The sequence below is a fragment of the Bufo gargarizans genome, chromosome 5 (genome assembly GCF_014858855.1).
Source record: "Bufo gargarizans isolate SCDJY-AF-19 chromosome 5, ASM1485885v1, whole genome shotgun sequence".
NCBI lineage: Eukaryota > Metazoa > Chordata > Amphibia > Anura > Bufonidae > Bufo > Bufo gargarizans.
In genome coordinates this window covers 237,866,195-237,884,153 of record NC_058084.1, presented here as the reverse complement: position 1 = coordinate 237,884,153, position 17,959 = coordinate 237,866,195, and the positions used below count along the sequence as shown (strand labels likewise).

At 41.6% G+C, this 17,959-nt stretch overlaps 1 protein-coding gene across 1 annotated transcript in view; it reads right to left on the bottom strand.

The window, feature by feature from the left end:
* Positions 1-334: 334 nt before the first annotated feature.
* The window catches only part of TEX10 (testis expressed 10), a 184,509-nt gene continuing 166,884 nt past the window's right edge, over positions 335-17,959 (bottom strand). The window contains exons 13-14 of the mRNA XM_044295097.1: positions 16,177-16,387; positions 335-875 (exon numbers count right to left, since the gene is read on the bottom strand). Coding sequence (XP_044151032.1) covers positions 786-875; positions 16,177-16,387 — 301 coding nt within the window. The 3' untranslated portion in view covers positions 335-785. The remainder of the gene's footprint in view (positions 876-16,176; positions 16,388-17,959) is intronic.

Sequence of the window (17,959 nt, the reverse complement as noted above, 5' to 3'; positions counted from 1 at the left end):
CGGATCGAAGGAGATGCTAGGAGTCGGATCCCCGCCTATGTGACAATGATAGCCTATCCTGAAGTTAGGTCATTATCATATCCTGGATAAACCCTTCAAGGCTACTTTCACACTAGCGTTTTTGCTGGATCCGGCAGGGTTCAGCAAAAACGCTTCCGTTACTGATCATACAACCATCTGCATACATTATGAACGGATCCGGTTGCATTATCTTTAACATAGCCAAGACGGATCAGTCATGAACTCCATTGAAAAAGTCAATAGAGGACGGATCAGTTTTCTATTGTGGCAGATTGTGTCAGAGAAAACGTATCCGTCCCCATTGTCTTGCATTAGGGGTCATGCCTGATCCGTCTTGCTCCACATCCCAGGATGGAAAGCAAACTACAACATGTTGCAGTTTGCTCTCCAGTATGGGAACGCAACTAAACTGAACTGAATGCATTTTGGAGCATTACATTTTGTTGAGTTCAGTTTTGTACCCATTGAAAATGTGTGTGAAAGTAGCCTAAGTGACCGTTGCAATATATGCCAACAAAACATGCATGTGTCATGGAAAGCATAAAAAAAAACATGAATACTGTAAGAACTACATTTACATAAAAAAAACAAGAAAGCTATTAAAACAGAACAGAAAAAAAAATAAAGTAACAAGCATTTTTTTTGTCCAGCATTTGTCAAACATATTTAGTTCTTTATGTCACAGCGTATTTTAAGTAAAACAAGTTCATCACATTGTGGAGAGAAAATCCAGAGTCCTTAGAATTTTTTTTTTTTGCTACATCCTACTCTTGGATCTGTTTTGTAAGATAGACATTAAAGCAGTACTGCAAATCTGTAAGCCACTGTTCTTGAATTTCACAGCTCTTCATATTCTAGAAAGAAAAAAAAAAAAACATCAATGTCCATATATGCTTTACAAAGTAAAACTGAAAAGCTAAACTTAAAATATGTGCCCTCCACAAAGTGGGCATCCGCCTGTCATAAAATAATGTGTGGTTACTTATAATAAGTTAATTAGCTACAGGAGAAATAGCATGTTACTGACAAAGGAGGAATGATTCAACCTTAGTAAAGCTACAGTGCTATGCATTTTTGGTGCGATTTACTTAGGCTTCTAGAAGTCAGCATGACAGCCAAAAAAAAAGCAAAAAAGCTACACCAATAACTTACCGATAATCCCATACCGACAAATCTGTCTTTGCAATGTTGTTGTTTGTAAAATAGAAAAACAAAACCACAAACATCGGTATAACAGATTAGTTAACCCAGTTTTCACCTTAAGGACAATTTTGCAAATCTGAGTATTTTGCTAATTCATGAGTAATAACTTTGGAATGCATTTACTTATCCAACAGATTCCGAGAATGTTTTCTCATGACAAATTAGACTTCATGATAGTGGTAAATTTGGGTCGATGTGTTTTACCTTCATCTACAAAAATTTTAAATTTAACGAAAATTTGGAAATATGCAATTTTTTAAATTTTAACATAATTTTGTAAACATCAGTAAGTCCTTTTTTAGGATGTTAAAAGGCTAAGGACTCATTCACATCTATGTTTGCTGGATCTCATGGATCTGGCAATCCTTGACTGCAATGGTGGTGATCCAGGCAATTTCTAGCAAAAAACAAACAGAAAAAAACACGTTTTTCTTCCAGCTAAAACCTATAATTTTGGCGGGATAACAACCAGATCTTCGCCACACCCCATTGCAGTAAATGGGGATCCGGCGGTTAAGTAGAGTATCCGAGGCGCTGCTCTGTGACATAACAGCCTGTTGGATCCACAAACTGAGATTTGAACCTTAGAATTTCAGAAGCAATTTTTCAAGAAAATATCCAAAACCAACTTTTTTTTTTTTTAAAGGGGTTTTCCGAAATTATCCAAACCTAGAAAACCCACCCACAATGTCCTAGCCCCTCATACAGAGAATACTTACCTGATTCCTGATGCCGGTTTCCTTTTGGATCCTTTCATGGCTGTCTCTGCGTTGGTTGTGCAGCCAATAGCAGGCGGTGACCAACTACGCACCACCCCCGGTCAACAGATGTGATCTGCACGCCGGGTAGATGCCGCAAAGGGATCCAGAAGGACAGGATAGGTCATTAGTATTAAGATCTCGGAAAACCCCTTTAATTCAGTTCTGAAGTCACTTTGATGGGTTTAAATAGTAACCACTCATAAGTGACCACATTTTAGAAACTCCATCCCTCAAATGATTTAAAACAGAATTTAGAAACTTTGTTAAAATGGTTGTCCAAGTTATTTTTTTCTTTGTATGTTTCTAACTAATCAAATGTAAGGGGTTTACAATTCACTTCATCTGCAGTGGCTCCTTTCTCAAATAGGTATGGGAGAAAAAATGTAGAGGGTTAAATCACAAGACTTACTTGGAACCCAATCTAAGAAGTCTGTATAATTAGTTGCAGGGCGCCAGAGGAGGAAAGAATAGGAGTAAATAGGACTAAGAGTTAGGTCAAGTGATTGATAGGCAGCCAGATGTGGTCGGTAGCGTGAACTAGTTCAACACGTACATGGAGTAAAGGGGAAGAGAAAAAGGGACCACAGTGTGAGGCGCCAGTCAAGGCAGGGAAAAATAACAATGACAATATCTAAGATATGTATATTCAACCCGTACGAACCAATACTGATAATCGCACTAGAAGTATAGAAAATTAGGACCAATGATTGGTCACTGAATAGCAGTGATAACAGTAGGAGGAGTACAAAACGGGATTAAACCCTGAACATTCAGATCCTGAGTGGGTATCGTACAAAATGGTAGTAAAAAATTTGAGAAAATTTGAATATAACGAGGTTCGAACCAAATGTAGAAAATTCCGACCTTTCCGACTATAAAACGGATAAAATTAGGACATGGGAAAGGAAACCCAAGTATAGATCCCCTACCTTGCACATTCAATCGAATGATCCTTCACACAAGCTTTATTCCATGGGACGATTCAACCCACATCGGGCAAATACAGTGCACAATCATACCACCTCCTCATCCACAACAGCATTACATCATGCAAAGACTTTTGTGAACAGCAGATTCCAGAAATCGCACAGACCAATATACTCCGATATAACCCAAACACACCCAAACCATCTAAACCTGTAGTGGTGGCTAAAATTCAGAAAAATTCTGGTAATACGAACCCAACAGATAGGGTCAATAATAAAAAATAAAAAAAAACAATCATGAACCTGATCAAATTCTCCCCTATTACCCCTACAGATACAGGTGGAGAGCACTCTGTTTGTGGATCCCCACCTACCGATAAGAGCCCCGGTACTACTACGGTGGACCACACTCCTGGAGACTTTTCCATATACATTACTCCTGAACCGCATTACACCCAAGGATCAGGTACTATGTCACCAACATTATTAGACGATCCACCAACAGCCACACATATAATATTAGATCCAGAAGATTTGCCCACCACCCTAGGGGATATGGTTCTCAATACCTCTACCTACTCCAACTCCACTGCACAGTCAGAAACCTTTTTAGCCCTCCCTAATAATCTTTTGGATAGTCCTTTTTTAGGTCTCGTAGTAACGGACAACTCCCCCCCCCCCCCCCGGGCATGAACCCCCCTGTGCGAGCCACACTAACCTCCTTCCAATCAATCAGTCCCTTTTTCACTCCAACCAATCTAATATCAAAAATTTTCCCTCACGTAAAGAAAAACTTGAAGATAACACACTTCTTCACTCCCTTAGCCAGCTCCAGAAAACGCCCAAAAGAAGGATCAGAGGATGCAGAGGAGGAAAATCCAGACGCACCAGAAAAGAAAAAAACAAAGACTCACTACTCAAAAATTCTAAACTTCCAACAGATGACACCACTCCAATCTCCCCCCCAGGCGTTACCGATATCACCAACAATAAAGAACTAGAAAGAGAAAAGGGAATTTTTAACCTTTCAAGTTACACCCTTCATTCCGATGAGATAAAAATTTTGAGCAAAGGGCTATCCTTTTGTCCCACCAACCCACCAGATCCGTTTGAACTTTTTATTGATTTAAATAAATTTATTAGGAAACTGACTCTAAAACGCCATTTTAGAATAAAGGAACTCATCACACCACAGGGAGGGAACACCAACCCACCCGACAAACATTCCTCGGATTCTAATAGTGATGAGACATTATCTAGATCACCTCCCCCTATACCATCCAATCTACAAAGGAGTTCGACATTCTATCCCATAGAACACAGAGGCCCCCAACTGGAGAGCTACTACACAATGGTTCTAGACCACTTTAAAAACTTATGTGACGATAAGACCAAACCCGGAGGGCATAATTTAAAACCAGCAGAAAAGAGGGCCCTAAAAACACTCAAAGATAATAAGGAGATCACCATTAAAAATGAAGAAGAAGGAGAGGGGAGTGGTTATCCTTAACACCGATTACTATCTAGCCGAAGCTAATAGGATCTTATCCGACCCTGAGTACTATAGAATCCTCAAAGAAGACCCAACCAATATTTTCAAAAAGGCTCTAACAGTACTGGTAGAGCAAGGCTTCCATTTGAATGTTATTAACAAAAAAAGAGAAACTCTTTTTCTGTCTCCATCCCACCCATCTTTAGCCAAATTTTATTTTCTTCCAAAGATTCACAAATCGCTCGAAAACCCCCCTGGCCGACCTATAAATTCACTTACTTTAAACCTTTCAGCATATGTAGATTTTTATTTACAAAAGCATGTTCAGGCACTACCCTCATACCTCAAAGATACCCCTCATCTTATTAAGCTTTTACAAGATGTTCAGTGGCAGAATGGGTACATCTGGGTAACGTTAGATGTAGCTTCCTTATATAGCAACATCAAACATGAACTTGGGACAACAGCAGTCAGACATTACCTTTGCCAAGATTCCTCCATGCCAGATCCACAAAAGGAATTTATTTTGAATTCAATAGAATTTATTCTATTACATAACTATTTTAATTTCAATTATCAATTTTATATTCAAACTAAAGGCACTGTGATGGGGACTAAGTTTGCCCCATTGTATGCAAATCTTTTTATGGGGATGTTTGAGAAACATTTCGGCCTTCTTTCCCATCCCAGAATAAGGTTTTACAAACGCTATATAGATGATATGTTGTTCATTTGGGAAGGAAGCAGCGAAGAACTAGCACACTTTTTTAATGAGCTTAATATGAACGATTGGGGTCTATCCTTCACCATGGAACAACATCCCACTAAAGCCATCTTTTTGGATATTCATTTAGAATCAGATTCTGAGACTATTACAACAAAGACACACTTCAAGAAGGTAGATGCCAACAGCTACCTTGAATTCAAGAGCTGTCATTTCTCTAAATGGAAAAGAAATATACCATTCAGTCAAATGAAACGGATCAGAAGGAATTGCTCCGATAATCTAGTTCTACGTGAGCAACTTTCTATTCTTCAGACCCGTTTCAAAGAGAAAGGTTACCCCAGATCCTTAGTCCAGGATTCCTTGAAAAGATCCTTAAAGCTAAGCCAAACCGAAGCTCTGTTGCCAAAAAAACCATATCAGTTCCAAATAAAGCACCGCAGTTTAATCTTATCACCCAGTACAATAATAAACACACAGAAATAAGAAAAATCATAACCAAACATTGGAACATCCTTCTAAAAGACCCCATTCTGAAAGACATCTTATCTGCCACTCCGACCCTCACGTTCAGAAGGGCTCCCACCTTGAAGAATATTTTGGCCCCTTCTTGCCCGAATTTTGTAAAAAAAAAAAAAAAAATAACCATTGGGACATCACCAAAGGGGTTTTTAAATGTGGCACCAAAAGATGTAAATGCTGCCAGATGATAGCCCATGGGACAAAAGAAATCAAAATCCCAGGTACTCATGATACCTATACCTTGAGACATAATATGAACTGTGGGACAAGATCTGTCATCTACTTACTAGAATGCCCATGCAAGCTCTTCTATGTAGGAAGAACACCAAAGACCCCAAGGGAACGTATGAACGAGTACCGCTCGAACATAAAAAGACAGATCTTCACACACAGTGTCCCCAAACACTTTCATGAGTCCCACAATAGCGATGCAGCACTTCTAAAAGCTACACCCCTCGAATGGGTACCCCAGTTGTATCAGTGTTTATCACGTAAAGAAATGTATTGGATTTATCGCCTGAATACGCTGTCCCTTTCTGCCTCAATGAAACCCTTGAGTATACTAATTACCGAATTCTGAATCCACTCATGAAATCCACCACCCCTTAATAGAATTTTTATATTTGTATATATTTATTTATAACTACCTCCCAAACAGAGGTCTTTATATGTATTTATATATTTTCTCAGTATGTGTGGAATATATACTTTATGCATATACAGTATGTATATATATATATATATATATATATGTATGACAGGAATTACATTTTAATATATATATATATATATATATATATATATATATATAATTTATTTATATATGTGAAAGTATAATGCTTTTATATACACTCACCTAAAGAATTATTAGGAACACCATACTAATACGGTGTTGGACCCCCTTTTGCATTCAGAACTGCCTTAATTCTACATGCCATTGATTCAACAAGGTGCTGATAGCATTCTTTAGAAATGTTGGCCCATATTGATAGGATAGCATCTTGCAGTTGATGGAGATTTGAGGGATGCACATCCAGGGCATGAAGCTCCCGTTCCACCACATCCCAAAGATGCTCTATTGGGTTGAGATCTGGTGACTGTGGGGGCCATTTTAGTACAGTGAACTCATTGTCATGTTCAAGAAACCAATTTGAAATAATTCAAGCTTTGTGACATGGTGCATTATCCTGCCGGAAGTAGCCATCAGAGGATGGGTACATGGTGGTCATGAAGGGATGGACATGGTCAGAAACAATGCTCATGTAGCCCGTGGCATTTAAACGATGGCCAATTGGCACTAAAGGGCCTAAAGTGTGCCCAGAAAACATCCCCCACACCATTACACCACCACCACCACCAGCCTGCACAGTGGTAACAAGGCATGATGGATACATGTTCTCATTCTGTTTACGACAAATTCGGACTCTACCATTTGAATGTCTCAACAGAAATCAAGACTCATCAGACCAGACAACATGTTTCCAGTCTTCAATAGTCTAGTTTTGGTGAGCTTGTGCAAATTGTAGCCTCTTTTTCCTATTTGTAGTGGAGATGAGTGGTACCCGGTGGGGTCTTCTGCTGTTGTAGCCCATCCGCCTCAAGGTTGTGCATGTTGTGGCTTCACAAATGCTTTGCTGCATACCTCGGTTGTAACGAGTGGTTATTTCAGTCAACGTTGCTCTTCTATCAGCTTAAATCAGTCGGGCAATTCTCCTCTGACCTCTAGCATCAACAAGGCATTTTCGCCCACAGGACTGTCGCATACTGGATGTTTTTCCCTTTTCACACCATTATTTGTAAACCCTAAGAAATGGTTGAGCGTGAAAATCCCAGTAACTGAGCAGATTGTGAAATGCTCAGACCGGCCCTTCTGGCACCAACAACCATGCCACGCTCAAAATTGCTTAAATCACCTTTCTTTCCCATTCTGACATTCAGTTTGGAGTTCAGGAGATTGTCTTGGCCAGGACCACAACCCTACATGCATTGAAGCAACTGCCATGTGATTGGTTGACTAGATAATCACATTAATGAGAAATAGATCAGGTGTTCCTAATAATTCTTTAGGTGGGTGTATGTGCAAGTATAATGCTGCTTTATCTTACCATTGGAAACTCAGCACCCAACTACCTAGGGACTTTGAGCTATATATACGCAGTGGTCTAAATTCCACATTCATTCCCTTTCCCCATTTTTTATATACATTCTTCTTTATATACAGTCCTTTTTATACATATATTTTTTCCATATATACATCCATTTTATTTTTTAGGTACCTACTAACATTGTCCCCCGAGATATATGTACACAGTGGTCCAATTCCCCTCTTTCATGTACCCATTCATCCCTCCTTTATTTATCTGGCTCTGTTCTATATACATGTTCGTCCGTAAGACATTACATTATAGTCCCCTAATTCCACAAGATAGCGATGCCGCAAGTGGAACGCACTATGCGTTCCACATCTCCCTTTCGCTAAGACATATGCGCTGCACTTCCAGTACCTCGCTTGGCGCATGCGCACTAATCTAGCGTGCGCTCAAGCAGTGCATTCCACGGACCGGAAGTGGTCCCTCGGCACACTCCGGTACTCTGACTTTTAAATCTACAGGCTTTTAAGGCAATATACTTGCACCATATAACTTATATTATTGAACCAGATATGAGACAGTTGGTGTGGCTCCTAGCAACACCATCTGTCCCATGAAAAAAACGCTAGGTAACTATTACTGCACAGTTTGACCCGGAAGTGACATCACTCCAACCACAGGACACCATATTGTCTGATCCCACATTTCAGGTATAAAATGTCTGTTTGTTTTATGTAATAACATTCTGCTCCTGATGAAGGGGACTCATTCTGTACCCCGAAACGCCTAGAGCTCTCTTTTCCTGCTGTCTTGAAAATAAAGGAATTTGCAAGAAGTACCAAGTTTGGAACTGCCGCCTCTTCCTAAGATCTTTGAAGCGATCCAGGATTGGGAGGAAATTTTTTTGGGTGTCTTGAGCTTTATCCCTCAAAATTTCCTCTCTGTGAAGTGAGTGGTGACGATTATTATTTATTGATTTTATTGATTATATACATTTATATCCTTTTATATGCATTGGCCCTGTATGGGTCTAAAACCTGTTAGTACCAGTGTGATTTTTACTACTTTTTTTTACTACTATTTGTACGATACCCACTCAGGATCTGAATGTTCAGGGTTTAATCCCGTTTTGTACTCCTCCTACTGTTATCACCGCTATTCAGTGACCAATCATTGGTCCTAATTTTCTATACTTCTAGTGAGATGATCAGTATTGGTCCGTACGGGTTGAATATACATATCTTACAGATATTGTCATTGTTATTTTTCCCTGCCTGGACTGGCGCCTCACACTGTGGTCCCTCACCCTTTTTCTCTTCTCCTTTACTCCTTTCTCAGATATCACTGAGGGTCAACATGACCTGTCATGTCCGCTTCTCTCCCTGCTCTGATGAGGTTTCGTGCAGTTTGAGAGAGCAAGTCTGTGTTGGTACACGAGAGGTGTCTGCACTGTGTCTTCAGGAAACTTTAACCCCTTCTGCAGCACAGACTCAGGGCTGGAAGTTTTGCTGAGAGGCTGCAGGCAAGTGAAGAGACACGGGATACTCATCCTGCAGACACAGAGCTAACAGACTGGAGGAGTTCTACAGAGCATTGAACAAGAACAGGTAGGGGGAAGATCCTGTGTGTACCAGCAGTATCATTGTACAGCTGAGACTTGTAGTCCTACACATACAACTAGGGGTGGGCGATATAGATGATATGCGATATAAATATTGTGCATATCGCCGGACCGCGATATGATCGCGCTCTCTGTGCGCACTATGTTCTCCTGAGCCGGCACACTGGAGAAGGAGGTAGTCCCTCCCTCCCCACTGTGCGCAGCTGCCGCTGACCACCAATGACAAAAGAGTAGGAGGAGGAGGGGAGGGACTGACAGTAAATCATTGAGTTTTCACGATCTCGGTGAGCTTGTGAAAACTCAAATCCGATGGTATATTCTAACCCCCAGGCGTTCCCATGGTGACAGGGACGCTTGCCTGGGGGTTAGAATCTACAGGGCCACGCCGCTCACAGGAATACATTTATAAACTAATCAGTAACTTTAACTTTATTCATTGGTGATCTCTTTACTGGATACCTTACTAGGTCTTAGCTCCGGTAACAGCAGGCAGTGCGGGCGGGCGGCGCTCACTCACTGACGTCACGTGCCTGCTCCTCCCTCTAGGCAGCGCAGGCGCGTGACGTCAGTGAGTGAGCGCCGCCCGCCCGCACTGCCTGCTGTTACTAGGTCTTAGCTCCGGTAACAGCAGGCAGTGCAGGCGGGCGGCGCTCACTCACTGACGTCACGCGCCTGCGCTGCCTAGAGGGAGGAGCAGGCACGTGACGTCAGTGAGTGAGCGCCGCCCGCCCGGTCTGCTGTTACCGGAGCTAAAACCTAGTAAGGTATCCAGTAAAGAGATCACCAATGAATAAAGTTAAAGTTACTGATTAGTTTATAAATGTATTCCTGTGAGTGTCGGGGGGAATCTGTGGATGGCACCGTTTAGGGGAGGTGGGGGGATCTGTGGATGGCACCGTTTAGGGGAGGGGGATCTGTGGATGGCACTGTTTAGGGGAGGGGACTCAGCTCCCTGCTGTTGCGTGCACAAAGCACAGGGCAGCAGGGAGAGTGTAAAGTCCAATTCACCCTAATAGAGCTCTATTAGGGTGAATATGACATGGGTTCTAGCCCTTAAGGAGGCTAATAGTTATTAAATAAAAAGTTAAAAAAATAAAAAGTTTAAACACGCCCCCCCAAATATAGAAAACAATATATTGCGATATATATCGCATATCGCACATGCTTCAAATTATATCGCAATAAAGATTTCAGGCCATATCGCCCACCCCTACATACAACATGCTGCTGAATAGCGCAGCAATCAGACATTTTACGCAGGGCAGCACTTTTTTCACCCCCGTTGCAGAGCATGGGGAGAGGCACAAATATTCACGAGGAAAACCTTAGAGATTATTGTTATTGCAGGTAAACAAAGGGCCAGAAGAGAACCAGGGAAATGAGTAAACATTTTTATTTCGTAACTCTGACGACCCCTTTAACCCTTTAAATGTTTCACAGAAATTAAATCAAAATGGAGGTGAAATTAAAAGATTTTTTGTTTCTTTTTTGCTTTAGTTTTTTTTTTACAGATTTTTTATTTTTATTTGTGTGTATGTGTATATATATATATATATATATATATATATATATATATATATATATATATATACACACATACACACACACACACACACACACAAATACAGACCAAAAGTTTGGACACACCTTCTCATTCAAAGAGTTTTCTTTATTTTCATGACTATGAAAATTGTAGATTCACACTGAAGGCATCAAAACTATGAACACATGTGGAACTATATACATAACAAAAAAGTGTGAAACTGAAAATATGTCATATTCTAGGTTCTTCAAAGTAGCCACTTTTTGCTTTGATTACTGCTTTGCACACTCTTGGCATTCTCTTGATGAGCTTCAAGAGGTAGTCACCTGAAATGGTCTTCCAACAGTCTTGAAGGAGTTCCCAGATGCGCTTAGCATTTGTTGGCCCTTTTGCCTTCACTCTGCGGTCCAGCTCACCCCAAACCATCTCGATTGGGTTCAGGTCCGGTGACTGTGGAGGCCAGGTCATCTGGCGCAGCACCCCATCACTCTCCTTCATGGTCAAATAGCCCTTACACAGCCTGGAGGTGTGTTTTGGGGTCATTGTCCTGTTGAAAAATAAATGATGGCCCAACTAAACGCAAACCGGATGGAATAGCATACCGCTGCAAGATGCTGTGGTAGCCACGCTGGTTCAGTATGCCTTCAATTTTGAATAAATCCCCAACAGTGTCAGCAGCAAAGCACCCCCACACCATCTCCTCCATGCTTCACGGTGGGAACCAGGCATGTAGAGTCCATCCGTTCACCTTTTCTGCGTCGCACAAAGACACGGTGGTTGGAACCAAAGATTTTAAATTTGAACTCATCAGACCAAAGCACAGATTTCCACTGGTCTAATGTCCAATCCTTGTGTTCTTTAGCCCAAACAAGTCTCTTCTGCTTGTTGCCTGTCCTTAGCAGTGGTTTCCTAGCAGATATTCTACCATGAAGGCCTGATTCACACAGTCTCCTCTTAACAGTTGTTCTAGAGATGTGTCTGCTGCTAGAACTCTGTGTGGCAATGACCTGGTCTCTAATCTGAGCTGCTATTAACCTGCGATTTTCTGAGGCTGGTGACACGGATGAACTTATCCTCCGCAGCAGAGGTGACTCTTGGTCTTCCTTTCTTTGTAGCGCTTGATGGTTTTGGTAAATGCAGTTGGGGACACTTTCATAGTTTTCCCAATTTTTCGCACTGACTGACCTTCATTTCTTAAAGTAATGATGGCCACTTGTTTTTCTTTACTTCGCTGCTTTTTTCTGGCCATAATACAAATTCTAACAGTCTATTCAGTAGGACTATCAACTGTGTATCCACCTGACTTCTCCACAAGGCAACTGATGGTCCCAACCCCATTTATAAGGCAAGAAATCCCACTTATTAAACCTGACAGGACACACCTGTGAAGTGAAAACCATTTCAGATGACTACCTCTTGAAGCTCATCAGAGAATGCCAAGAGTGTGCAAAGCAGTAATCAAAGCAAAAGGTGGGTACTTTGAAGAACCTAGAATATGACATTTTCTGTTTCACACTTTATTATGTATATAGTTCCACATGTGTGGATTCATAGTTTTGATGCATTCAGTGTGAATCTACAATTTTCATAGTCATGAAAGAAAACTCTTTGAATGAGGTGTGTCCAAACTTGTGGTCTGTACTGTGTGTGTGTGTGTGTGTATATATATATATATATATATATATATATATATAGATATATATATTCAAATTCCATATAGTTTTTTACTGTACTAAATGTTTATACTACAGTGCGAAACCTGCATGCATCCTGCAACCACAGAGTACTGATTGTACCATTTGTGTGTGTGTGTGTGTGTGTGTGTGTGTGTGTGTGTGTGTGTGTGGGGGGGGGGGGGGGTTATTGTAGGAAAGACTTTTATATATATATATTTTTTTTTTTTTTGTTGAATCACACACACTTTACAAACCTGAATAAAAATAAAAATATCCGGGGGGTGTGGGCTGACCGGACATGTAAGCAGATGCATGGTGTGGAGCTCCTGGCTAGGTCTCCTGTATATTCTCTGTTTACCTGCTGTTTTGCTGGACAACTTACCATTAACCTGTATGAAACGGCTCCCCCTGTGACCCACCACTCTCCAGCGACAACACGACACACCAAAGGTCCAAAGAAAAGGAGGGAAAGGAATGAAGACTTGCTGCGCCAGCCAAACATGGCGCCGCGCAGGCTGCGAAGATGTCAGAAGTGGCTGTGCGGCTAGAAAAGTTTGCCTGCTCCTCTACACTCTCAGTAAGCACCCCAGATCTGGAGGTAGACAAGACAGCTGAACTTCAAGAAGCCGCTGGGAATGTCTGCTTCTGCCCTATACCACTCACAGAGACTGAGGTCAGTACACTACTGGACATGGGGGCTGCTCCTGAGATAGAACCCATCAAAGATGTCTATACAGTGGTGGCGCAATGTAAGATGGTGCTTACCTTGTTGAATATACATATGGGGGGGTCTTAAGGAGGAAATTTTTTCTCATCAGACAAGATATGAGGCACGTAAAGGAGCGGATTGGTTAGATGGAGGGCTGACTGAGTGCAATGGAAGATCAAGTACCGCCAGTAAAAAGAGACCTTAAGCGTAATACACAATGTCTCACTGCTTATATGTAAATCTGATGATCTTGAGAATAGACTGAAACATAATAATGTTCCAATATTTGGAGTGCCCGAACGCGCAGAGTAAGCCGATGCTGTTGCATTTATGGAGAAATGACTTGCTGATAAACTTGGAAAAGAGAAACTGTCTCCACTTTTTGCTATTGAGCGGGCTCACCGTGTACCATTTTGCCTTCCACTACCAGGGGCGCCGCCGAGACCTCTACTGATCAAAGTTCTGAATTCTAAAGATAGGGATGCGATTTTGAAAGGCGCACAAGACTGTACAGATCTTACTAGAAATTGCAATCGAGTATCCATGTTTCCTGATTTGTCTGCGGAGGTACAAAAATGAAGAGCACACTTCCTAGATGTTAAGAAACGGCTGAGAGCTCTACAGCTACCTTATTTAATGATCTACCCAGCCAGACTGCGTGTGGTGGCGTGCCAGTGGCTAGACGCACATGAGAAAGATCTGCGGGGCAACACTTGAGGACACTGTGAACTCTATGTGGTATTTGAGCGGCGTCCAATCCTCTGTGGGTTAGCTGGTCACATACCAGTTCCTAATAAGACACTCTCCTGGGTAGATGTTGTTATAAGCGGGGGATGGGGTATTTTTCTTTTTATTGCCCTCCTTTCAGCCTTTAGTTTTGACTGGTTTCAGTTGTTCAGTACTATGGCGAGTTACAATATTGAAATGTGCCAGGCCCTAGCGCCAAAGTAGCACTTTTAAATCAGTTCTTTGCTTGTCTGTATCTACATTTAGGGATCATGAATTTATTTTACCCCAGCTTCTCCACTGTGGGGAGAAACGTCTGTTTTGTTTGTGGGTTTGTTTGGGTGGGGTACACGAGACATTATGTATATTTTCCATTGGGCTGTGTTATGGCTTCCTAAGGGTAAGCAGCACTGGGCTGGTTCTTTTCTGGAGTTTGTCTGATGATGGGTACCCTTAAGAATATTGCTTTGAATGTACGGGGACTAGGCCAGACTTCTAAACATCATGCTGTCTTTCACGCTTTGCAATCCTCTGTCTTTCTGAAACGCATCTTACTCCCGACAAAACCTGATTCATAAGGCAAGGATGGTGCATGAGTTTCACTCTACTTACTCTACACATGTGCGAGGAGTTAGTATCCTAGTGCACAGAATTCTTCCCTTTGTTGCTAGAGATACTTATATTGATAATGAGGGATGGTTTGTATGTGTCGACTTCTCCATATTCCACTTTAGGTTGATATTGGTAGCGGTGTATATTCCCCCACCGTACTACAGTGAGATTCTGAAATGAATTCTAGCATTCGCAGCTAAATACCCTAATGTACCCATTTTGTTGATGGGAGACTTTAATATGTATTTGGATAGGTTCCTTGATAAGTTTGATCCAGCTGCTAGTGGCGTGAGTAACTCTCCCATCTTACTGGCTAGGTTCCTATCGGAGATCGATTTGTGTGACCTATGGCGGAGGGTTGAGCACCAAGGGGAACGGCAGTACTCGTGCTACTCCTCCTCACATAACTCACTGTCCAGAATAGACCTGGTGAGTGGATCTCCATCCTTAATGGCTATAACTCAGGAGGTCTCCTGCCTTCCCGTAGCATCTTTGATCACTCCCCGGCTCTGTTACACCTGCGTCTAGGGCATTTGGGGCATAATCTGAGGCCTATATGGCGTTTCAACCTGTTTTGGCTTCGCCTAGTGGACACAGGTACTGCAATCTCTAAAGCTATTGTAGAATTTTTTTGTCACAATATGGTCTGCATCTACATCCAAGGTATGGGATGCTATGAAGGAATATGTTAGAGCAGGGGTAGGCAACCTCCGGCTCCCAGCTGTTGTGAAACTACAAATCCCAGCATGCTCCATTAATTTCTATGAGAGTTCTTAGAAGAGCAAAGCAAGTATGCATACTGGGAGTTGTAGTTTCACAACAGCTGGGAGCCGGAAGTTGCCTACACCTGTGTTAGAGGATTATATATCAAAAATAGGGTAAATATATTGAGAATCAGTCATCGGAGAATGCATCGTGTTGGAAAGAAGCCCAAAGTTTGCTGAAGTAACATCTTGAAGTCAGAGCCGGGCATCAGCATTTTTTTTTTTTTAAGACCCAGAAGTTTTTCCACTGAGGGGGAGAGCACCCGTCATTTACTGGCTACTGTCATTAAAGCATGTGGCCCCTCCTGTGTGACCTCTATTAAAAATATTCAGGGGATCTGGTTACTGGAGATAATGATATTTTGGGAGTATTCCATGCTCATGGAGAGGCCAAGCTTGAATAGAGGTGGGGGGGGGGGGGGGGGGGGGTTTAGACATCTATTGTCTGCCACATACAATGCTGTCTTGACACCTTTTTCTGGGAATTCTTTATCACCTACTGACTCCAATTAGGATAACACCTTTGGGTCTAATTACCAGATGTGGATTCAGTTACATATTTATTCCCAGAATTTTTTGTACAATCACTCAGAATTGAGAAAGCTCGTTGGAAGAACGAGTGAAACGTTTTCAAGAAATCTACAGTACGTCCAGTTGCCTTGATTTATTCTTTACAGATGCAGACTGGAGTGTTTCTTTAAAAAAAATTGATATTATCAGAGATATTATTTCTCATTAGCATGGAACTTCAATACAATACACTCCTTAATTATTAAAATATCATACCATAACATCTTGAAGGGTCTGCTGTACTAGAAACGCATTGGTCATCATGTGACTTCTCAAATGTGTGTTTTGCAGCAGCAGACGAAGCAGCTGGGCAATCACTGGCAGCTCTTCCTGGCATGCCCGGCTAACCTGAAGATTCTGCAGCATCAGCTTCAGGACGTTTGGCAGCAAAGACAGTAAGGAAATGCATTCTCCCCATAGAGAATCCCTGCGAAGGAAAATATGTATTTCACTGTAAGGATTATTTAACAGACTTATCTTGACTAATTCAAAAGGAAATTTAATAGATATACAGTTGCAAGAAAAAGTATGTGAACCCTTTGGAATGATATGGATTTCTGCACAAATTGGTCATAAAATGTGATCTGATCTTCATCTAAGTCGCAACAATAGACAATCACAGTCTGCTTAAACTATTAACACACAAAAGAATTAAATGTTGCCATGTTTTTATTGCACACACCATGTAAACATTCACAGTGCAGGTGGAAAAAGTATGTGAACCCCTAGACTAATGACATCTCCAAGAGCTAATTGGAGTGAGGTGTCAGCCAACTGGAGTCCAATCAATGAAATGAGATTGGAGGTGTTGGTTACAGCTGCCCTATAAAAAAAAATAAACACACACCAGTTCTGGGTTTGCTTTTCACAAGAAGCATTGCCTGATGTTAATGATGCCTCGCACAAAAAAAAACTCTGAGAAGACCTACGATTAAGAATTGTTGACTTGCATAACGCTGGAAAGGGCTATAAAAGTATCTCCAAAAGCCTTGCTGTCCATCAGTCCACGGTAAGACAAATTGTCTATAAATGGAGAAAGTTAAGCTCTGGTGCTACTCTCCCTAGGAGTGGCCGTCCTATGAAAGAGGACTGCAAGAGCACAGCGCAGATTGCTCAATGACGTGGAGAGGAATCCTAGAGTGTCAGCTAAAGACTTACAAAAGTCTCTGGCATATGCTAACATCCCTGTTAGCAAATCTACGATACGTAAAACACTAAACAAGAATGGATTTCACGGGAGGATACCACAGAGGAAACCACTGCTGTACTCAAAAAAAAAATTGCTGCACGTTTACAGTTTGCACAAGAGCACCTGGATGTTCCACAGCAGTACTGGCAAAAAATTCTGTGGACAGATGAAACCAAAGTTGAGTTGTTTGGAAGAAACACACAACACTCTGTATAGAGAAGAGGAGGCACAGCACACCAACATCAAAACCTCATCCCAACTGTGAAGTATGGTGGTGGGGGCATCATAGTTTGGGGCTGCTTTGCTGCGTCAGGGCCTGGACGGATTGCCATCATCGAAGGAAAAATGAATTCCTAAGTTTATCAAGACATTTTGCAGGAGAACTTAAGGCCATCTGTCCACCAGCTGAAGCTGAACAGAAGATGGGTGTTGCAACAGGACAACGACCCAAAGCATAGAAGTAAATCAACAACAGAATGGCTTAAACAGAAGAAAATATGCCTTATGGAGTGGCCCAGTCAGAGTCCTGACCTCAACCCGATTGGGATGCTGTTGCATAACCTCAAGAAAGCGATTCACACCAGACATCCCAAGAATATTGCTGAACTGAAACAGTTCTGTAAAGAGGATTGGTCAAGAATTACTCCTGACCGTTGTGCACGTCTGACCTGCAACTACAGGAAACATTTGGTTAACATTATTGCTGCCAAATGAGGTTCAATCAGTTATTAAAGCCAAGGGTTCACATACTTTTTCCACCTGCACTGTGAATGTTTACATGGTGTGTTCAATAAAAACATGGTAAGGCTA